Raw genomic sequence first — 24,311 nt, forward strand, 5'->3', positions numbered from 1 at the left:
TGGGGAGAAGAGTCTGGCATCATAAAGTATTGAGGGGGACCAGGCAGGGGTGTCCCTGCTTTCCCTACTGTTTGCTCTCTATACAAATCCACTAATCCAGAAGATCATAAACAATCGGGGGATAAAGCCTATTATCGGTAAAGGGTTTGAGACAAGGTGCTTGCATATGCTGATGACATTGTCACCACTGACCCCGAAGGAGCAATCAGGGAAATAGAAGCTATGGCCGGAAACTTTGGTAAAGTCTCCGGCTATTCCCTGAATAGGGCAAAACACAAGTCGTCATCTGTACAGATAATTTCACCTTTCAAGATGCACAGCCTGTGAACACAGCTGTTTCTCTTGGAGTTTGCATCAGCCATAAAGTAGCTATTATGGGCTAAATCAATTTTGATCCCCTGGTCGAAAAAATATCTACAGACCTAAAATGTATAAATGGGCTACACTTATTAACTATCAGTATGTGTAATGTTTAAAAAATGACCAGGTTGCCCAATATTTAATATCTTTTCCGGTCGTTACCAGTGGCTATGGAGGAAATAATACTGAAAACTCTGGACACCATATTCATTAATTTTATTTGGCAGTACAGGAAGGCGAGGCGAATATTAAGGTATAGGTCTCTTCCACAGAGACGGGGTGGGTTGACAGTCCCCAACATCACATTTCATTATTGGGCGGCTCTCATTCAGCAAATGCGCATTTTATTTATTTCGGAAAATGACAAAAGGACAGACCAAGAGAGACAAAGTGCACTTCGAACAATTTATGAACTTGCTCTATGGAGAAAAGCTGGTGGACTGCTGCTGCGGCAGCTAGAGCTGAGTTATTACAAAAAAGCTCTTTTCGAGATAATAATTAATGCTTTGAAAATATAGAGCAAGGTTTGTAAAGCTATGAAGATCCCAAAATATAGCAGATATTATCCACTATGGCTTCCTCCCATTTTCTACCTCTCTTTTTTGACATAATGGGTAGACAATGGGAGCGGTATGGCCTGACAGCAATTGGGGACATTTATCATTTAGATCAGCTAAGCCCTTTTATTTATCTACAGCAAGGGTTTGGTATTCCGGAAACCCAATATTTTAAATATATACAAATTAGGGAACAACTCAGTAATTCCAGGGAGGTCATATTCCTTGATAAAATGCCTATGTTGGAGGTAATCACTCAGGCCGACTGTAAAATAAGAAACATTTATAGCATTATGCTGGACAGTATTCCAGATGCCCTCGGGAAAACTGAGGCAAATTGGGCGAGGAAGCTTCAAGACCCTGGCGCTGACATAGACAATACAATAGCGAAGATCTTTGTGTCAGCGAGTCTGGAGGCGTAGATTTTTAAGACGTTATTTAACTTGGATTTTACACCCACATGTTGTTTGAGTGGGGCAAGTGAACAGATGATAAGTTTCCCAACTGTGGGGAAGGCCGGCTTCTTTTTATGATTACGCCAGGTTACTCCCTCTAAAGTGTTGGCTGGAGCTCTTCTGGGAAGGATTGCTAGGGTAAAGGGTTAAACTTAGTCCAACCTTGATGATCCTGGGGCACAACAGCAACTTGAACACCTCTCAGACTCATTTTGTATTTGTGTCAGTAGCCGTTGCTAGGATATTAATTGCCGACAGATAGAAGGACCTGGAACCCCCCTCGTTGCAGGCCTGGCTAGCTTGGTTGTTTGGTATATATAATCAAGAGATGGCCCTCTCTACGAATGCAAGGGCAGCCTGGCCAGGAAGCTGGGTGAAAGATCTGCTCCCCATAACGGATTGGAAGAACAATACTAATTGTGTTGCAGATCAACTTGCTGGTTGTTTATAACCGTTGAAGCGGAGATCCATTGACCTAGAATATTTTACTACCAGCACAGTTAATAGGCTAAGGCAGGATCTGTTGGTGAGTCATGCTCTTATGTTCCTTCAGGTCTTCCCTTGGTGGCATGACCCAGCTCTCTGAAAGATGATGTTATTATTTGATGTATTGTAAATGTTTACAAAATGTATTAACTAGGCTGTTCCTATCGTCGTTCTTTTTTATTGGTATATAACTAGGTGTGTGATACATACATTTTTTATAGGATTTTTTCCCTTGTACAATCGATAATATTTAATTCTCTGGGTTTTAATAAAATACATTTAAAAAAAGGAAATTTTGCTCAAGCCAACAGGCTGAACAGACTTGGCAGCAAATTGGCAAAGATGGCATGAAAGTAGAATTTTAGTCAAATTGCAACCTTTTTTAGTTTGGTTCAATTCCGTTGAGTAGTTTTTGAGATAAGTGTTTGAAAAGGTTCTTAAGTGTACTTTAAAGGATTAACACTTTTGTATATCTTTGGAAGTTTTACTTGAGTCAAGACTTGCATATCTAATCAATCACATTTGCATTTATTTTTAACAAAATATGGTTTGTTGGACTAGGACTACATTTTGTTTCCCGCCATCTTGAAACTTGCAATTTGGTACAGACTTCGGAGTTTAATGCTGTGAAACAAAATTCCACAGCCGTGGGGAACCCACCCCAAAAGTGACAGACCCCAGGGAAGTGGTTAGAGATATCGAAGCATGTAAAATATTATACAAATACAGACAAAAAAACCACCTAAAATGGCAAGCTCGTCAGCAACCATTTTAGGTGCTGATACAACAGCACTTAGCTCAACACTGGCTATGCAGTGCTCTCTGCAGGTTGGGTGCAGGGCTTGGCCACAGGTCAGGCCCTGTGTCCGCTCGGCTGCTCAAGGTGAAGGTGGAACGGAGGGGGTGTGGGGCACCAGCAGCAGAGTGGCCTGGTCCATCCCCTTCACCCATCCTCTTGTAGGAGGTGACCCCTGCTACACATGGCTGGGGGTTGGCAGCAGGTTGTGGCTCCCAGCCAGTCCTCCATGAGCAGCTGGTGAAATGGCAGTTGACCATAGGGTCTAGTCTACAATAAGATCCTCTTCTTGGCTCATAAGAAAGCTTCACTGTATTATTGCCATGTACCTGAGCAAGCTTCTGTGGCCAGTGATGGTTTTGGGAAGCCTTGGTGGGATCCAAAGAGACTTCTAGAAAATCTTTTTAAAATGTTTTTCTATTTTTGAACACTGGCAGTCCTCTCCTTTGGGACACCCGTCACATGGCCTTCTGTTTAAGTTGTGCGCACGCTACCCCCTCATGTGCCATTTAAAAATGTTTTCAGGACTCCGGGACTGGGCTCCTAAGTTCTATGATGGCTGCTGTAACATTTTCTTTAAATGTTGGGGAAGCCAAGCAGATTCTTTTTGGAGGGTCCTCAGACCTAGATATCGGTAACATTTTCAAAGGATTAAGCCATTCGTGCCCAACCTGAGTCAACAGTCATTTCTCAAACTAATGAATGGACTTACAACACATAAGACAAACACAACCCTTGAGTAAAGTTTTACCTTCATGCTAACTTTGGGGTAATTAGGTTTAACAGTTTTGTCTTTAGGAGCAAATAATCCTACGGGAAATGGCAGCTTTCGGACCCCCACTTATTCTTTTTGACTTTCCCTGCTTGACTGATCAGTAGGAAACTTCAGATGAAGGGTACAAAGCAGATCAGCAATTTTTGGGAATGTTTCATGCCGATTGTTAAATAACGCAAAGTTAAGAAGAAAGCACACATTAGTAGTGCCTACATGCGGCTCTGCACCATCGCTGCCAGGACAGTGCAAGGCAGTCATGGAATCAGCCAGTGCCATCTGCCAGTGCGCGGGAGCAGTTGCTCTTGAAACTGAAGATCCCATATGGTGCCTGGGATAACTCAAAAAGTAAGGAATCTGCAGTTAGAATTAAACATCAGAAAATGGTAGCCACGGTAGCCCATTAAACTGGAGGGAGAGACTGAAGACTTAAATATGCAGTCTGAAAATACATTCTGCCATTTTCCAAGATATATATTGCATCTGTCATCACATGCACAGTCAAAGTCCTCAAATTTTACAATTCTGTCTGTAGAATACAGATTTTAGGTCGTGCATAATGACTAACAATGTACTTGGAGGGGACAAGATGGGAGAATTAGATGCCATACAACTCTAATAACCGGAGCCAAAAGACAGTAAACCTAACCTTCAGGTTTGAAAGAGCACACAGGCACTTGACACACACGTTACTGTGTCGGTTACACAGTCCTTATAGATGAGAAGGCAGATCTATTAATAAGGTTACACCAAAGGTACAGGCCGTGGCCTCAGACAACAGCAACAGTGTTGTCACCACGAGTGGGATGGGTATGCTCAGACGTGAGTCCCATGCTCTCCACACCACTGGATTCAAGCAAGCCGGGCTGAAGACAGCTGGAATGCCAGAAACCGGTCCTCGGAAGCTTGTTTCAGGTCCAGGGAAGGCATGGCTTGGCAGTTCGGACTGGACTGTTCCCATGAGGCACAGGGTCAGACTGATTTGCATATGGCCATGTCTGAACTGGGGTGGTGTGGAGTGCAAAAAAACGATGGATCTAGGCCCAGATCTCTGTACTGGGGTGAATGTATGACATTGTTCTGCATTCTGTCCATCAACTGTGGTTTTTGCACTCATCGAAGCAACGTCATCAGGGCGCAGTATCATCAACTCTGGAATCTCTAGGAACCCAATCTGAAAAAATGAAGTGCCTACTACTCTTAAAACAATCCAAGTGGGGGAGAGGACGGGATGGGACTACACCAGCTCCAAATCCAACCTAATGAAGAATTGGGCTGCATCAACCAAAGGACACATTTGTCAGATTTTGGGATGGCTTGGACCCTAACCAACAACCACATTAATTTGACAGGTAAGACAAATCACCTTCATGCAAAATCCAGATGGCCACAATCAATATTGCACCAAAATAACAAATCTTTAGAAATGAGGATTTCTAGAAACATTGCTCACTTGGTTAGTGGTATCTTCGGTGCTCTGTTTTGTGTATTCTTCTAGCTCTTGTTTATCTTTCACAGTTTTTTCCAGCTGGTCATTGGCTTGCCGCAACATTACTTGAAGCTTTTTAACCTGCATAAATAGCACAGAACAATTACTGTATATTTCCTCCACACAGTCAGGATAGATAAATATTAAGCCACTGTATTGGAAAACAGTTTTGTCATGTGAACCTATAATTAATGTGATGGTCACTCGTGTTTATACAGACAAATTAGAAATTGGCTCAATGAATCTACTTGCCACCCACTGATCGCCGTCTTCAGTATTTCTCATTCACTTCTGAATTGTGTAATTATGAATCTTAAGTTAGAGTCAACTGTTTCTGTGAAGTACATCAATGTCAAGCAAAAAAATGTGTATACAGGGTGACAGCAAAAAAAACCAAAGGATCTTCTTTGGCAAAGGCAGTCACCATCCTGCTGAGCTCTGGTGGCCGACTGAGATGGGTACTCCACCTCCCCCCTCCCAGTGGGCTAAAAATCTGGGGGTCAAGTGGGACGAAAATCTCTCTTTTGTGCCTCAGATCCATCAGGTCACAGGTTGCTGCCTGAGCAAAATGAGGAATCTCCGCCCAGTCCTGAAACTTTTGCCTGAGTCCTGCCGGAAAACCGTGATCCATGCCACCATCACTTCGAGACTGGATTATGCTAACGGCCTGTATAGCGGTCTCCCAAAATACTTGGTCCAAAGGCTGCAGACGGTGCAAAATGCGGCAGCCAGGCTGCTTAAGCATATTCCTTTTAAAGAGCACATTTCCCCCCATCTTCGGGCCTTACACTGGCTCCCGATTGCCAGCAGAATAAAATTTAAAACTCTTACTCTGGCCTACAGGTCCCTCCACGGCACCTGCCCGAATTATTTGAGAGCCCGTCTGCCCAGATATACACAAACCCGCTCCCTTCGTTCAAATGATCAGGTGCTACTGAGTGTGCCGCGAGTCAAAAGGGCTAGATTGGGCGGCCGGACCTTCTCAGCCAACGTGACCCGTCTTTGGAATTCCTTACCTCCTGAGCTGCGAAAGGCCCAATCAGAAACAAGCTTTAGGAGACAGCTTAAGTCGTGGTTGTTCTCGGTGCCTCTCTAAGCCGCAGTCTCCCAGCTAGCTTTCTTGCCAAGCCCTCACAGCGCCGGGACGCCTCCTAGTTGAGGCAGCTGTTCGCGCTTTATAAATACTAGTATTATTATTATTATTATTAAGTTGTGACCGCTCAGAAACCTAGCCTAACCTAACCTAACCAGGGAGGCATATTTCCTTATTCGTTCGTGCATTCTCTGTCTTTATTGTATTGCTGAGCCATCATGTTGATATTGGATACAATTAGCACTATAGGCCAGTATAGTTTGACAAGTGAATTTCTTATCAAACAAGAAATCGCAAAAATCAACAGCTAAGGTCTCAGCAAGCTAGCGCGATGGTTACATTTGCTTTTTTAATGCAACCATATGCAATATAAACAAAGAAATATAAAACATATTTGCATTTAAAAATGTATTAACTATTGAAAATAATGTAAATAGAACAGTAAGGTAGCTTCCTAGCAAACAAACCATTTTCAGTGTTAATGGACCTCACAGTAAAATATGCTTAATATTGGCAAAAGGAAAACGTACTGTTTGTGTTGAACCACATGATCAACAAAGATAGAGAGGATAAAGAATGGAGAAAAAAATACTCATTGGAAAAGTACGTTTTGTCCCAGCACCACTCACACTGAAGTCCACTTCAGTCGAACATATGTTAAGGAAAAATGCAATTACGCTCAGTGCCAGAGAGCCACTGGTTGTAAAGGGCTGATCCAGGGCTGCGGTGGGCGAAAGCACAATGTGAATGATAACCAAACACCACAGCACTGCAGACTCAATACCCCACTAAGCTTGTACATGTTTGTATGCATCTTTTATTCACAATTTGTTATAACAAGACCCTGGCGAGATAAAGCGTAAGTGGTCTCTAGTCCAGGTCTAAAAATGCTAGATTAAAGCTAATAATAAGACAAGCACAGTACTTAAGACATCATAGGAGAATCAGCATGAAATCGTGTTAGATCTCACAACCTTAGGGTAGTCTTCCTTCAAGCCTGTTGCCTGCTTGCCTCAAAATTTTCTGAATTCTTTATGTTGGTCTTGGGACTCTGAGCATTTTACCACTGCCAACCAGTGCTAAGGTGCCTGTGCTTCTCCCCTAAAACATGATTTGATTGACTTAGTAGCTTAGAGCTGGGAAACACTTTTTGGGCAGCCATGCAATGTACAAGTATATATAATATTAACAATAATTGACTTATCCACAATTGGCCTATTTAATTTACCTATAAGTCCTTAGTAGAGTGCACTACCTGAACACAGGTCCTGTAAATTAAATGCTACTAGTGGGCCAGCAGCACTTTAAACATGTCTTAGGCCTCCCACTGCAGAGCCTGTGTGCAATATATACTGCAATGTTGACCTGACATTTAAGCCCCATTGCCAAGCCTTAAACTCCCCTTTTATTACATATAAGTCACCCCTAAGGTGGGCCCTAGGTAGTCCATAGGGCAGGGTGCTCTGTAATCAAAAGTTGATACATGTACTCTTAAGTCTTGCATGTCCTGGAAGTGAAAAACACCCAAATCCGTTTTTCACTACTGTGAGGTCTACCCCTCTCATAGGTTAACATTGGGAATTCCTTTTTACACTTATAAGTTGTAATTCCTGACTGAGAAGGAGTAGAACCATTCATGTTTCATATCACTGGAATGGTAATGATAAATCCTTTTTACTGGTAAAGATGAATTTACCACTACTCTTCTAAAAATGCCACCTTTAGAATGATGGCATTATTCTACTCTTAGCCCTCAGTGCCTGCAGCCTGTCTCCAATACACGTCTGGGGTAGGTGATAGCTGGGCTTTGTGCATACCTCCCAGACCGCCACACACAAAGGAAGCTTAGGTGTGACTGAGTGGCCATTCATATCCTGATGGGCCATGATCGGCAGGATGGGAGGGAGAAGCTGACACTTACACCTCAATAGGTTGTGTCCTGTCCTCACACAAAAGGCGTACCTCCATGGAGTGAGTCTGGAGCTAGTGCTGAGAGGGAGGATTTTTGTACACGTCAAAGCCCCTTTCTGAAGTCAATCCCACTTCAAAGGCAGAACTGGGTATTAGTATTGGGTCTCTGACCTCAACAATCAGACACTACTGCACCTGTGAAGAACCCTGACAGGAGAAAGGACTGCTGTGCTGCTACAAGGACCGCCAATCTGCTGGACAGCTGCTCTGGAAGAACTGCTTTTCTGCTGTGCTGCCCTGCTGCCGGCAACCATCTGTCCTGCTGAGGAAGGACTGGATCCATCTCACTTGAACCCAGAGTGACTTCAAGGGCATACTGGCTTGCCCCCCTGTTCTAAGTCTCAGGAACATCAAAGACTTCTAGTCACCCTACAACAGCACCGGGACTTCGTTTGCTGTAAGTCATGCCCTGCCATGAGGTGCCAATTCAGTATTGGGCTCTTGGAAGTGGGTATAAGGTGCTGCAACTTTTAAAAATTCACACATCGAGAGAGTTGCGCTGATCAGAACTGGTCCATCCCCATTGATGCCAATGCATTGGCGCTGCAGCGAGGACTACGAACACTGCATCGAAAACTGCCACTGCTGCAAGGAACGCAAATGCAGCATTGTCTAATGCTTGACACATCGTCTCCCGGTATCAACACAGCTCCGATTTTACGCGGCTCTAAGCAATCCTGTGCTTTGACAGCAACTTATCGGCTTTTTGTTTCACGCATTTCAGCTCAGACGCCGATGCATCCAATAACCAAGGTACTTTTCAGCAAGCCAAGGCTGGTCCCTGTATCCGAGCACGCTGCATCGCGGTAGGCCTGAACTTCTGGATTTACTGCTGTCAAGCGAGAGTAGATGTCCAAGTTTAAGCTTTTTAGCGTCATATTTTTATTTATTCTTAAAAAATTCATAACTCCAGTTATACTAACTGGATTTTGATTGTTTTGATCTTGTTTTGTCCATATAAATATAAGTCATTTTCATAAATAGGTGTGGAGTCTTTTTGCAGTGTTTATACTGTGTTACTGTTTGAAGTGCTGCACAAATACACATTGCTTTTTAAGTTAAGTCTGCCTGCTTTGTGCCAAGCTACGAGAGGGTGAGCACAGGTTAATTTATGGTGGGTATCTGACCTACCCAGGACTGTTGTTCCTGCTTGGACAGGGTGCATCTCTCTGCCAATCAGAAACCTAATTTCTAATAGATCTTAATAGATTTTATTTCTCACTGAGTCCTGGATCACTGATTCCTCCTCTCCGGATATCTATCTGGCCATCCCCCCAGGCTACGATATAAAATGCATTAATCGAGCTGGAGGCAAAGCTGGAGGTGGACTAGCCGTCATCCACAAATCCCATCTTCAGTTGACCATTACCAAACTCACCAAGATTGGTATAATTGAAGCCATGTACTTCTCTATATCTGACTCCGCGGCAGTTATATTGGCTGGCACATTAGTTTATAACCCCCCTTCCGCCACCTCCCCTTCTCTCACTGCCCTCACCCATCAACTGGCTGATCTATCCCTCAAACACCAACATTTTCTAGTCCTAGGTGACTTTAACCTCCACGTAGACAACCCTCTCTGCGTGAAGGCGAACAATCTGTTGGAAACTATGGATAGTCTGAACCTCAAACAATTAGTCACCGGTCCCACTCATATAGCTGGTCACACCCTGGACCTCATTTTCGCCAATTTTTCGACTATAACTGTCTTCCCCCCCCCCTCCCCCTTACTTGGTCCTATCACTATCTTATCCCCTTCTCTCTTGCCCTCGGCCGGAAAACTGCCCCCTGGCCCCAAGGAAGGAGTTGGGAAGAAAGTGGCACAAGGTCACATGTGCCACCTTGGACCCGGTATTTCACTTCCAGATGGATCACCTTTCCTCTGATATTGATGGAAATGTTTCCAGGCTAAATGCTGCCCTTGTCAAGGCCATTGATTCCATTGCCCCCCAGAAAGTCATTGCCTCCACTAGATCTCGTCCCTCCGCCCCCTGGTTCTCCACCTCCCTCCGTGAGGAAAAAAGCAGATGCAAAGCACTCGAACGTAAGTGGAGACTAAACTATGACCCTGAAGCTAAACTTACCTACAAATCTGCCTTGAAAAAATTCCTCAAACAAAAAAAAATCGCTATGAAAGACCATTTTTCTTTTCAAATTGCCAATGCCAAAAACTCGTCTAAAACCCTCTTCACCATTGTTAAAGACTTCATTAATCCTCCGGCTAGGACCACTCAGACCTCTGCGAGTCAGGCCCTATGCGAGGGACTCTCAGATTACTTCCTTGAAAAAATAAATAAACTCTGTGTCTCCTTCCCTAAAGGGCTAGTCTCACTGCCTCCCCCCACTAGTCCCCCAGCTTCCCCGTCCTTCCTCGCCTTCAATAAACTCAACCGGGACGATGCTACTAGGTTACTTACCCATTGCAAATCCGGCGCTCCTTCTGACCCTGTCCCTGCGAAGCTTATGGGAGAGCTGGCGCCCTCGCTAGCCTGCGCCTTCCTCTCCATATGGAACGCCTCCCTTCACCATGGCTTTTTCCCTTCCACTTGGAAGGAGGCCTTGGTGATTCCTATCCTAAAAAAGGCTGATGCTGATCCCACTGTTTTCGCCAACTACCGCCCCATTTCCCTTCTCCCCAAACCCGCAAAGGTCCTGGAAAAAGCCGTGCAGTTGCAACTCACGGAGTATTTGGAGAACCACTCTCTACTGCACGACTCACAATCCGGATTTAGGGCGGGATTCAGCACTGAGACGGCATTGCTGGAAGTTTCAGAAACTATTCGGGAATGCGTGGACAAGGGCGAGGAGGCCATGCTGGTCCTCCTCGACCTGTCCGCTGCATTCGATACGGTCTCCCATCCCATCCTCCTTGACCGACTCAAACAGATAGGCATTGGCGGCACTGCCTTTAGCTGGATCGAGTCCTTCCTCTCAGGAAGAAGTCAGAGGGTATTACTGCGACCTTTTAAATCGGAGGAAAAACCCCTGTCATGCGGTGTGCCACAGGGCTCCGCCCTCAGCCCCCTGTTTTTTAATGTCTATCTTGCCCCACTGGCCGACGTTGTGGAGTCCTACGGAGTCAGGGTGGTCTCCTATGCTGACGATACTCAGCTGGTGTTCTCCTTCAGAGACCACTCGGACTCCGCATTCACCAACTTCCGCCAGTGCCTCAACAACATCAGTGTCTGGATGACTGATAACCACCTCAGACTCAATGCAGACAAGACAGAGGTGCTGTTTTTCAACCAGAAAGATCCCATCCCCTCCTCTTGGTGGTGGCCCACGGCACTTGATCCCGCTCCCTCTCCCGTTCACTCTGCTCGTAACCTGGGTTTTCAGTTTGACGACTCCCTCTCATGCAAAACTCAGGTCAACAAAGTGACCTCTGCCTGCTTCCTGAAGTTGCGCATGATCAAAAAAATACTCCCCTATCTCCCTCTGGATTCCCGCCGTACAGTTACCCATGCCCTTATCACGTCCCACCTGGACTATGCTAACAGCCTTTATGCTGGTGCCCCCCAATATCTGTTAGACCGGCTTCAGATTGTCCAGAATGCGTCGGCCAGATTGATTGGCAATATTCCCTACCGCCAATCAGTATCCGCTTACCGTAAGGAACTTCACTGGCTACCAGTGGCCAGCCGTATCCAGTTCAAGATCCTTACCCTCACCTACCGTGCCATCAACGACCTCGGACCCAACTACCTGAAAAAACATGTCTCAATATCCCGTTCCATCAGATCCTTGAGATCCAATGACCTCCGCCTCCTGATCTCTCCCCGTTTTAGACTCTCTAGAATGGGTGGCAGAGGGTTCAGTGTCATTGCGGCAAAACTGTGGAACGCTCTGCCAATCGATCTTAGATTCTGCCCCTCCGAATCCATCATCCAGTTCAAACTCAAAACCTGGCTCTTCTCTGGACTCTGATTTTACTCGGCTGCTTTTCCCTCCATACTCCTTCTTCTCCCCTGGAGGTTCAGGTTCCAGCGCCGGGACACCCCTTCGGGGGTAGCTGTGCGCTCTATAAACTACATAAATAAATAAAAAATAAATAAATGGTAAAACTGGAGTTTAAAAGACCTGTAGCCCAATATTACTTCCAGTCACGTTCAGATAGTGTGTCCTACTCAAATACTTATTATCAGTTCCCTGTGGGGGAACCAGTGCCAAACGCAAATTATATAACTTCAATTATATGTGAAGAGTTTGAGCAATATATTTAGTTCTAATGAAAAGTTTGCTTTTCAATGATTTGCAATTGTTTGTTTCTACTGCAACTGATATTCGCATGAATTATTCGATAACCATTTGCCTTGAGTTCAAATTGATCTTTATTCAATTTCCCTCACCACTAACCTATACCTAAACCCTAACTCCAATGCGCAAGTTAAATTTAGCTCTAAATCCAACCCTGTCCTACACCATATGTCTTATTTAAAAGAACGTGTTCAGCTGCCTGTCACCTGTGCATGGTATTGCACTATTGAAAAATTTGCAAACTAGCGCAAATCAGCGAATTAAGAGCGTCTGTGCGTATCTTGTGAACTTGTATGTTTTCTCTTTGATGTTTTATGAGAGTCCCTAGAGTGGTTACAGAAATCTCATACAAATGAGGATTACACCAACTTGTGTAAATTTTCAGAGATGTCCAAAAAATGTATAAGTGCCAAATGTATCTATACACTTAAGTCGCAAGTGGAATGTGTAGTAGCTTGTGCTATTCTCTTCACGAGCTCAGCTCATGAACACTTGTATGGGCTCTTCATCGATGAGAACCTGGATTAAAGAGTGTTCTGCACTGGGCGTTAGACATTTACAGTTAAATTGTGAGCTGCGCCGTCGCTGCTCTGCCTGATGGTCAAGCATTATTAAACTTGTTTCCATTTACCGGTCTCATGTCCTAGGATCAGCACATCTTTTTTGGCAACGAGAGCTGGGCCATCACGATGAACCTACGTGCCGATGGCCACAAGAGCGAGGGAAGCTGTTCGGAATTTCTTAGAGGATTTCAAGAGTGCAGGCGGATGACACAGACCGAAAGCAGACTGAAGCGGAAATAGAGGCAGAACAGTGAGTGGACGACTGTTCGCATTCCCTCAGTGAAACGCAGGAATGGTGGTGCGTTTCAAGGGGAACAGTGAAGCGAGTCAGAGAGCTGGTGTGTGTTATGTCAAGGAGGTGAGCGCTGGATGTCATCAGTGAAACGCAAGCGTTGCGTTCCAAGGAATGTATTGAGTGAAGCAATTTACAGACTCTGACTCAGGTGGATTTCACGAGGAAGCTATTGTGACGTCACAATAAGAGCTTCTTGGATCCTTTCAGCTGCAGAATCTGGGTAAACATCATAGTGGGTACATTGTTGTTTGTTCCCTCAGTCAGTAAAGAGTCTTTGGATGGAAAACAATGCTTTATTTAACAATGACAGCATCTTAACGAGTTATGGAGGAAAAATTATATTTTCTTTTACGCTGTTAGCATTTTAAGGCAGGCAGAATCACTATAATGTTTGAAAAATAGTTGTATATTTTAGGGTCTTCCATGAACTGTATTTAAAAGTCTATATTTAGATTTCATAAAGTTTTTGTTTTAAATGTATTCAGAGGCTTATCACCGCAAACAGCATGCACCATTTTTGGAAACGCCAGGAGAGCCACCTGTATATTGGAAACAGAGGTATGATGGCTTTGAGACTTATCTGGGTGCTATCGGAGCAATGCGTTTCAGGCCAGAGAGAAGGAAATACCTTCTTCTGCATTTTTTAGGGTTTGACATGAGGGTGATTTTGAAATATCTTCCTCCACCAATTGTTGGTAATGAAGAAGTTCTTGATGAGTATCAAGAGACTCTAAAAAAAATTGAAATACAGGTTTGATGTACAACCCAGTTTAGTAGTGATCCAACAAGTTTTTTTTATGTATCCAGAAACAAGGCGAGGATGTGGATACGTATATCACTACCTTGAGGCAGTTGGTTTCTGAGTGTCAGTTCGAGAATTTTGCTGATCAATTAGTTTGAGATCAGTTCATTTGTCAAGGTACTGACAAAATGTTTAAACTAAAATTTCTTTCAATGGGTAATCCAACACTGGAGGAAACCATTACGTTAGCCAAAAGCATTGAAACATCACAACTATCAGCAAAGGAACTTGAACGAAAAGCTAGAGAAGGTGTTTCTGCTGTAAAAGTTAAGGACTCTAAGGATGCTAGCCCGCCTATGAAGCCTTGTGCGAGTGTTTGAGATAAACGCAACACCTTTTTCAATCATCAGAACATATGGTTCAAATGTGGGTACAGAGCTCATGGGTATGGAAGCAAATGTACTGCGAGGTTTGGCACTAGCAAAATCTCCAACAAGCAAGGTCACTTTGCGAAGGTTTATCAAACCAATAGAAATAAGCAATCTTCAATGGTCAAGTGCATCATAGACATAACATAACAAGTGTATTTGTAAAGCGCACGTTCACAGAGGTCTCTTGGTGCTGAATAACAGATGTTCATTGTTATCCAACTCAATGGTACTCATTTTATCGACCTCAGATGGATAAAAGACTGAGTGGATCCGCCGGAATTTGAACCTATGACCATGAGGCCGAACACAGGCCCCTACAATAGATGCATTAGTCCACTGAGCCACCAGACCCGGCTAGATGAAAACTCTGATGGCAGTAACTAAGATACTGTCACTAGAGATTTGAGTAACATGGTTTTGTTGTTCACGACGAGGAAGTTAAAGTGGGCAATCCTGAACTTTGTGTTGATCCATATGTTGAAGTCTAAGTGGGAGATAAAGTCTTAAGACTGTTGGTGGATTTGAGTGCTCGCATCTCAATGATCACGCAAGATCTGTTTGACAAAACATGGCCTGATAGACACTGAATTCTTCCTGATCTGAAAGCAGTTTCATATGAAGTCTGTGTGATTGACCTTTCCGGGTATATTGAGGACATTATGGAGTTCAGAGGAAGGACAATTTGGAAGAAAGTGTATGTTGCTCACAAAGGACTGAACATTCTTGGGTGGTTCCACCAGAAGTTGTTTGGAATGGTGCTTAGACCTGGTACCAGTGGGCAAGTCTGTGTCATACGAGACAATGAAGATCTTGAGAACATTTTCAACAAATTTCCTCATGTTTTTCAGGGGAGCTTAGGAAAATTTGTGACTACAAACACACTATTATTGTTAAAGATGGTGCGAAACCCATCAAACACAAACTATGGAATGTCCTTTTCAGTATCAGACAGGATTTGGAGAATGAGTTGAGTTCTTTGTGTGTGAACGGGATTATTGAGCCTGTGGACTTATTTCTGTGGCTATCTCTATTGGTGGTCGCTAAGAAAAAGAATGGCAAATTGAGGGTGTGTATTGATCTTCGCTACCTAAATAAGAAAATATGGGTGGACTCACACCCTCTCACTAACATTTTTTTTTTTTTTTAACTCTTTTTTTTTTTTTTTTCCAGTGGCAGAGGCAGAACAAATACAGGGATGTAACAAGATACAGCAAAAAAGAAAAATAAGGCAATGACACTCAATAGCAAAGTTCGAAACATATAACTCAGATACTATTTCCTGAAAATATAATCATGGTTGAATTAAATCCAATTATCGATAGGAAGCCATACCTTCCTAGCAAATAACTTTTTTCTTCGTCCTTTCAATTTATAAACTGCATTGTCCATTCGGTACGTGTCTAGTAGCTTGCCTAACCATTGTTCAAATGATGGTGGATCAGCATCTAGCCATCTTGAAGTTATACAGAAACGATAAATAGACATTCCAATGAAGAAAAAAAGCTCTTGATCAACAGATAAACTCTCGGATGGAAAATATAAACCAAAGATAGTGACAGAAGGGCATAGTTTGATATTAACATCAAGCAAATTGGTCAAAAAGTTCTCAATCTTATTTTTATATACAGTAAGTTTAGGACAACTAAAGAACATATGGCATGAATCAGCTGCTAAAATCCCACACCGGCTACAGTTGATACCTTTCGTAGCGTTCCATTTAGCAAGTTTAGCAGGTGTGTAATACAAATCCAAAGAGGCCATATAGTGTTGGCTTTTAAGAGAGCTATTAATTAATACTGTATTACTAATCTCAAATGCCCTTGCCAAATCAATCCCTTCTATAGACAGTTTCCTCTCCCACTTCTGGGCTTGTTGAGCGAGGTCATCGTGCAGCCTGTTAATCATTAACTGATATAGTGTACCAATACGGGCACCCTTCCTACCACTCTCCAAGATATCATTAGACTCCATTTCATCACTATAAAGAAGATTTTTTTTTTCCAAAAAGCTACGAATTTGTAGATACTTAAAAAAATCATTTCTAGAAAGACCAAATGTGTTTTGGAGTTTGGAGAATGACATTAAAATCCCATCTAAATACATTTGCCCTATTGAGTGAATCGGTCCCAGACAAAGTCGAGAAATAGGGGTGCTTTGAGGAATCCCGGAAGTTGGAATGTTACAACATATAGGTGTATAGAAATTATATTTAGAAATAATCCGCAACGCTTTATTCATCTGTCTCCAAACCAGAAAAGCAGAAAGAAAGATCTTGAATTTCGTTTTTTTGTAATAGCTCTGCTCCGTAAAAATCAGTAGCGATTGACGCGCATGATCACCCATAAGCATTTCAAAAATAGATGGGGCCTTCCAGGTTTCGTTGGCATGATCGTGGAATAATAAAACTTTAATAGTTTTAAGAGTAATGGCCCAATAATATATTCTGAAACTCGGGAATCCTAACCCCGCACGTCCTTGCGGAAGAGTACACCACTTAAGAGATCTTCTAGATCGACGATACCCCCATAAAAATCTAGACAACATCCTATCTATTTTATTGAAGAGAGACATAGAAAAGAATAGGGGAATAGTACGAAAAAAATAAAGAAATTTTGGGAAAATTAGCATCTTAATGACATTGGTCCGTCCAAATAAAGATAAATGTAAGTTGTTTAACCGTTCCAAGGTCCTATTGGTAGATAAGAGTAGAGGGTCCAAGTTTAATCCAACGATGTCGTCTATTTTAGAGGATAAAGTTACCCCAAGGTATATAGCGGTGGTATTAATTGGGAGATCAGTGGGTGTACCTGTTTTAGAATGTATGATTTGGGTTTTTGAAACATTCAATTTATAACCAGAAAATTTGCCAAATTCACTAGCAACTTCGATTATTTTAGGTAAAGCAGTGGATGAATCAGGGGTTACAATGGCCACGTCGTCTGCGTATGCTAAAACTTTGTGATCTATTTCCTGGAGTCGGATTGGGGGAATGCCAGGTTCTGTAATTAATCTGTTCAAATAGGGTTCTAAATAAAGTGCAAATAAAAGTGGAGAGCAGGGGCACCCTTGTCTGGTCCCCCTAGTGATAGAAAATGATCTGGAAATGTCAGTACCTAGTCTTATTACTCCTTTTGCATTGAAATAAAGTGACTGTACAGCCTTAATAAATTGTGATGGAAAACCCTTCCATTCTAACACTGACCAAAGGAACCCCCAGTCTACTCTGTCGAACGCTTTTTCAGCATCGAGTAAAATCACTCCGACTGGGGATTCCTTTGCTTGGGCCCAATCCAGCAGTGCAATAACACGTTTAACGTGATCTGTAGTATCCCTATGTTTAATAAACCCGTGTTGAATGTGAGAGACCAGACCAGCCATGACATTATTTAACCTATTGGCAAGAATTTTGGAATATATCTTGCTGTCTGCCGTGATGAGGGAAATGGGGCGATACGAACCAAGTTCCTTTGGGTCCTTGTTCTTTTTTACAAAAACAACTATGATAGCAGTCGACCAGGAATCAGGAGGGTTATCTTGAAATGCTGCGTTAAAAATTTTTAATAATTCTGTCTTCAGCAGATGTCTGAACGTCCGATAAAATTCGAGGGGGATCTGATCGGACCCCATGGCTTTGCCGGCAGCTAGGCTCAGAATAGCCTCTTCAATCTCTTCCCAGCTTATTGGCCTAGCAAAGAGATCGACATCCTCTGTACGCAATGACAGTTGATCGGAGTTTTGGAGATAGTTTATAGGATTAAGAGTCTTATCAACTTCGTTATTATAGTCATTATATAATGTCTTGTAGAAACCATGAAATGCGTCTAATATCCCTGCCTTATTCTCTTGAAGGACCCCATTAATATCTTTGATGCATTGTATCTCATTAAAAGAAGATTTTTGACGTAAACGCTGTGCTAAAACTTTCCCCGTACGTTCACTAAGTTCATAGCGTTCTGTTCTGTGTTGTTTAAATTTTATGGCTACTTCTTCAGCAATATGTGTACGGAGTCCTGAACGTTCAGTAGTTAGTCGAATTTGTGCATCCTCTATATTGACATTATTTTTACAGGCGGTGGATAATTCAAACTCTGCCAGCCTAACCTTATTTAGCCTATCCTTAAAGTCTTTTTGATTTTTTTGCCTTCTATAATTAGCGAAACTAATAGTCTCCCCCCGTACAACGGATTTAAAAGAATCCCAGACTACCTGTGGAGAGGCAGAATCATTATTTATAGAAAAATAATCTTTGATAATAGTGACCATGGACTGGAGGTACTCTTCGTCCAATAATAAGCTCCTCTGAAATGACCAAGATCTATTTAAGCTTTGATGATCCGTAGGGAATTGAATCTCCGCGATGATGGGATTATGGTCCGAAATAACCTGTGGTAGTATTTCAATACGAGTTTGCTCCAGAAAAACCGAAGAAACAAAAAAATAATCTAGACGGACAAATTTTCGGTGGGGGGTGGAGAAGAAAGTATAACCGGGGTCATTGCAATGAAACTTATTCCAAACATCGGTTAACCCGTTACACAATACCAGATCTCTTAAAGCTTTATACGTTTGAATCTTACGACCCGTATATCTGTTTCCTAGTTTAATATCCCAATCGGCTGGTATATGAATATTGAGATCCCCACACACTATAATCGGTTGTGTCCAAGTAGATAGCTCTGTGTTAATGAGATTAAATAATTCAGCATCATCCAAATTTGGGCCATACAGACAACATAAAGTAAATCTACAGCTACCAATTTTTAATTCCGCAAGCCCCCATCTCCCCCATTTATCGGAAGATGTTTTAACGCACTTCCCTACTCCCTTTCGCATACAAATAGCAACACCTCTCTTGATACCCATTTGCTTAGATGTAATCAGAACTTCTAATCCCAGATTATTCAGGAGAGAGCGTTTGTCCCATGAAATATGGGTTTCCTGAACACATAACAAGTCAATATTCAGAGTTTGTAGCATTGTACGAAACATAGCTATCTTCTTTAAATCATTAAGCCCATTAATATTGATAGTGCATATTCTCAACCTTTTATACATTTCAGAAACAATATGAAAAAACGATTGTTGATCATCATCATAAACATTTGCTCCCCTACATTAGACTTTGTATGCCTTATAGCCATCACTGTATTGAACACCTCGGCCTTAGTAGCCATCCCTGTATTGAACACCTCAGCCATACACCCCCACCACCACCCGTTGCCCGTTCCCACCCCCACCCTGAACCCCAGAACCCCTCCCCCCACCCTCCCCACTATAGGAGGCACAGGAACCATCAGTTCCTGAAAAATATGGATGCCGTGTCCCTGGCTCCTAGCATCTTTACCAAAGAAAGAAGGAAAAATGAGAACGGAAAAGAAAACAGGAGAGAAGGAGTACTCAAATTCAGACAGATTCAGACAAAGAATGAGAAGGAGTATAAAAAAACGTTTAGGAACTAAATACATAGGAGTCCTACATTAGGATGAGAATTATTACTAAGTATAGTTCCTAAGCATATACTCTGAAATTTACATAAAGCACGTCTAAGCTCATCCAAATCGTTCACAGAGAGTCTAGATACTCCTTAGCTTTAATTGTTGAAATGAAGAATTTTGTTTGGCCTTTAAATATAGTTTTAAGTTTTGCGGGGCCTTGAAGAAATACTGCTACTTCCTTCTTCTGAAAGTCAGGGATTAGTTGCTTCAAATGCCAGCGTTGGGCCACAGTAGCTTGGCAGTAGTCTGGTCGCACGAAAAACTGAATACCAAGACCATCCGCTTTCTTATCTGGTCTTGCATTGACAAAGATGGCTTCACGAGCAAGAAAATTATTAAATGAAACCAAAATGGCCCTGGGATAACTTTCTTGACCTTGTCGCGGTTTCCTTGCGGTGAAAGGGAATCGGTGAGCTCGTTGTATCTCCCGGGCCCAATCCCATTCGGTGATTTCTGGGAAAGCATCACCTAATAGATTAATAATAAACCGCCTCGGGTCACCTCCTTCTTTGTTTTCAGGGATTCCCAAGAAACGCAAGTTGCTTCTGCGGGCCTGATTTTCCAAGCTGGCTAGCTTATCAGATAGATCATTTTTTTGTGTTTTAAAGTCTCCTACTTCTTGTCGTTGAGCCATACATTCCTCTTCCAGCACGGCTATCCTGGCCTCTGCTTCAGTGACCCTGTCCGCAGTCTCTGAACATAGTTTAATTGCACGACGTACTGCATTTTTGACTTTGGCACATGTCATTTGCGTGCGTTGATTCTCGGCCTTACTTTCTGCCCGATGAGTCATCATAGTATCAAATATCGTTTTCAATGTTATCTCTTCATTATTATCTGATGGTGAAATTGGGTCGGGTGAACCATTATGATTAGGACCGAGAGTATCGTCAGCAGCAGAAGCAGTAGCTGCTAAGTTGGGAGATAGAGAATTCACATCGTTTGATGGCCTGAGAGTAGTCTCTTTACTCACTGCGCGAGAGGATCTTTTCTTCTTCGGCCTCTTTTTAATGATGGTAGCTGCATTTGCATTGTCAGGGCTGAGGCTACTCTCTCCGGCAGAAGATAAGCTCTCGCAGCTGATGTCTGCCCACTCTTTATTTGCGCCTGTTGCTTCATCAGATGAGAGATCTGAGAGAGAATAAAAGTTTTCAGGAAGTTCCTGATTATACTGCTGCGAGATAGTTTCTGTTTCAGCTCGCAGATCACTAGATAGGTCGTTTGATACCAAAGATAATGATGGAAGTGAGCATGACCGATTGGAAATGGCTCCACCGGGAACTACAATTCCCATAATGCCCTTCCTCAAAGAGTCAGTCGGTATCGGAACCGTTATCACATTAGAAGAAGTATTAGTTTTGTTCTGAATACCGCTGCTAATAGATGGTTGACAGGAGAGCTGAGCAGTTGTTGAATCAGTGCTTTGATTATCCATGCTTGCATTATCGGTGCCATTGTCTAAAATTTTCTTTTTAGCGGCGTGTTTTTCAAACAAATCTGGCAATGTTTGTAATACATTGGATTTAGTAGCAACCCCCTTATTGGAGCTCTTACCCGGTTTTGTGGTAATCTTGCCAGAAATCAGTGGTGCTGCCTCTGCCATCGCGGCCTCCACGCTCACTTGTTCCACGTCCTTCAGCTTAGACCCAATATCGTTTTTCTTGCTGCTACGTGTTGCAATGGAGGGGGGAAGCGGCGTCCTCTTTTTCTTTCGTGAACCCCCTCTGCCAGGAAAAACGCTCCTCTGTACCCAGCAGAGACAGAGTGTAGCGCGCCACAGCGGAGACCGCCGTCGGAGCTCTGAGAAATTTAGTAGCATTCGTGAACACCGCCTGTCACGAGGATAGTTTGTTGCAAGTGATAGTTTGTGGCAGTTTGTAGCAGCTTGTTAGAACTGTATATAATGCAGCGTAGTTCACTTGTCTTCCAGCAATATTCGCCGGTTTGAAATCCTTTTTGTTCAAAACAAAACGCCTCTCTGTCGCTGAAAGCACTGATTCGAGTCCCGTAGGTAGTGGGCGGAAGTGGACAACGCCTCTCAGCCGCTCAGCTTCTCAGCCTCTCGATCTCCGCACAGCTCCGGGGCAGCCTCCGCAAACAGCGATAAACAACGGTAAATGCTCCGTCCAGCTAGCCGGGATCATGCCGACTGCAGATATCCAGGTAAGGTGCACCGCTGATTTTTAAAAGATTCGACGTAGCATCTCAGAGTCGAGTCGAGTCTAATAGTGATTAGTAGTGATTAGGCAGAAAAAGTAACTGAAGTAGCTGAATATCTCTCTTCCCTTCTCTTCCCTGCACATCAAAACGCCAGGAGCGAGGGAGCTAGCTGCCTACACAGCCTTCCCCACGGCAGCCATCTTGCCTCAAGACAAGCCCTCTCACTAACATTAATGAACTTCTTGCAGGACTAAAAGATGTTCAAGTGTTTTCTAAACTTGATTTAGCATCTGCTTAACATCAAGTAGAATTAGCTCCAGAGTCTAGGCATGTTACTGCTTTTGTTTCTCCATTTGGCATATATCAGTATGTCCGTATGCCGTTTGGCCTTGCGTCAGCGGCATCAGTTTTCAAACGCTTGGTGAACATCATGCTTAAGGGTATTGACGGACTGTCTGTTTTTCAGGACGATGTTCTAATTTTTGCTCCTGACAGGTATACCCATGATGCAATTCTGGAAGAGGTGTTGTCTAGGTTTCAGTCTAGGAGTGTGGTACTGCGCAGAGACAAGCATGTTTTTCTAACTGAGGAGGTAGAATATTTAGGACATCTTGTTACCAAGCAAGGTGTTCTTCCGTAGTCCAGTTTAGTAGAGTCCATCGTGAAGTTTAAACCACCTTCTGATAAGTCCACCCTCAAGTCATTTTTGGGCCTATGTGAATTTTATTCACGTTTTATACAACATTTTGCAAATAAATTGAGGCCTCTCAGATGCTTATGAAGGGATGTGGGGTTGAATGGACTGATGAATGCCAACGGATGTTTGACTGAATAAAAGAACAACTTGTATCACCCATGGTGTTGTAGCAATGTGACCCTGATCTTCCAAGTACTTTGACTGTGGATGCTAGTAATGTTGCTGTGGGGGCTGTCTTGACTCAGGCCAAAGGTGATGTAGTTAGGACCATTGGGTTTGCTTCAAGGGTGTTGTCTATGGAAGAAAAAAATACTCTGTAATTGAGAAAGAACTATTGGCTTGCTGGTGGGTTGTGATGAAATTTAGAAATGTCTTATGGGGACGAAGGTTTTGTTTCCAAACTGACCATAAGCCGTTGATTTTTATTTTCAGTGGCAAGAATGTTAATGGTTTTACTCCTAGTATTGCTCGCGTGTCATCTTAACTGCTTCAGTTTGACTTTTCTCCGGAGTACATTCCTGGCAGTGAGAATTGTTGTGCGGATTATTTGTCCTGCTCTTCAGATATTTTGTAACCTCCTTTAGGTGTGTGTGAGGATGACAAGGAAGAATACATTGCTGCTGCTATTGATATCCCTCAATTGTGTGCTATCACTGAGCATGAGTGGCGTGGTGCGCTGGCCAAGGATTCATCCTTGTGGTTTGTCATTAAGTATGTGGAGACAGGTTGGCCAAGGGAGAAAAATCTGAAGTTTGAGCTTGAGACTTATGTTCGAGTTGCTGATGAGTTGTCTATTGAGGAAGGTTTGCTCATGCGGAGTGACAAACTCATTCCCCCTGTGTGTTTGAGGTCTAGCATCATTGTACGTGATCATGAAGGACACCTGGATGCCACCATGACTAAAAGGAGAGTGAGACTCTCTTTCTGGTGGCCCAACAAGGATAAGGAGGTTGAAGACGCTGTTAGGTTGTGGGTTGTTTGCTCGAGTTGAGACAAGTCTGCAAAGTTGGCCACTCCTCATCTGTCTCCCATTGTTTTGCCCTCTGTACCTTGGGTCAAATTAGGAATTGGTCCCTTCCATGCTCTTGACTCTTCATGTAAATTTGCATTAGTTTTGATGGATTACTACACCAACTGGCCTGAGGTCAAGTTTGTTAGAGAAGTGACTTCTTTATCTGTTATTGAATTTCTTAAAGACATATTTGTGAAAGAAGGTTTCCCTGAATTCTTGGTGACAGATAATGGCCCTCAATTTATTGCTACTGAAGTTGAAGACTTTCTTGTCACTAGGGGAATCAAGCATCTCAAAAGTTCGCTTTTCCATCCTCAGACAAATGGTCTTGTGGGGTGTATGAACAGAGTTCTGGGGGAATTTATTCAGTGGGCTTTAGCTAACAAGTGCTCTGGTGTCAACTCTGTCAGGAGCATGCTCTGGTTTTATCGCACAACTCTGCACTCTTCTACTGGTGTTTCACCTTTTGAGTTATTGTGTGGACACAGAGCAACTACAATATTTTCTCCTGTTGGATGAGTAAGTGGGTCAAGGGAAGTAGTTGGACTGATGCTTCTGTCAGGCAATGTGTACTTTTCTCAGGAAAAGCAGAAATGTTATTTTGACAACAGGAAAAGAACCAAGGAGTTTGGGTTGGTTGTTAGTGATTGTGTGCGGGTAAAAAACCCGATTCATGTGTG

General features: G+C 43.0%; 1 protein-coding gene across 1 annotated transcript in view; it reads right to left on the bottom strand.

Annotated features, from left to right (window-relative positions):
• RABEP1 (rabaptin, RAB GTPase binding effector protein 1) overlaps nucleotides 1-24,311 on the bottom strand; it is an 899,286-nt gene that overhangs the window by 317,644 nt on the left and 557,331 nt on the right. Inside the window, exon 11 of the mRNA XM_086954813.1 lies at nucleotides 4,880-4,996. Within this exon, the coding sequence (XP_086810939.1) occupies nucleotides 4,880-4,996 (117 nt within the window). The remainder of the gene's footprint in view (nucleotides 1-4,879; nucleotides 4,997-24,311) is intronic.

The sequence above is a fragment of the Lissotriton vulgaris genome, chromosome 2_1 (assembly GCF_964263255.1).
Source record: "Lissotriton vulgaris chromosome 2_1, aLisVul1.2, whole genome shotgun sequence".
In the NCBI taxonomy this organism is placed as follows: Eukaryota; Metazoa; Chordata; class Amphibia; order Caudata; family Salamandridae; genus Lissotriton; species Lissotriton vulgaris.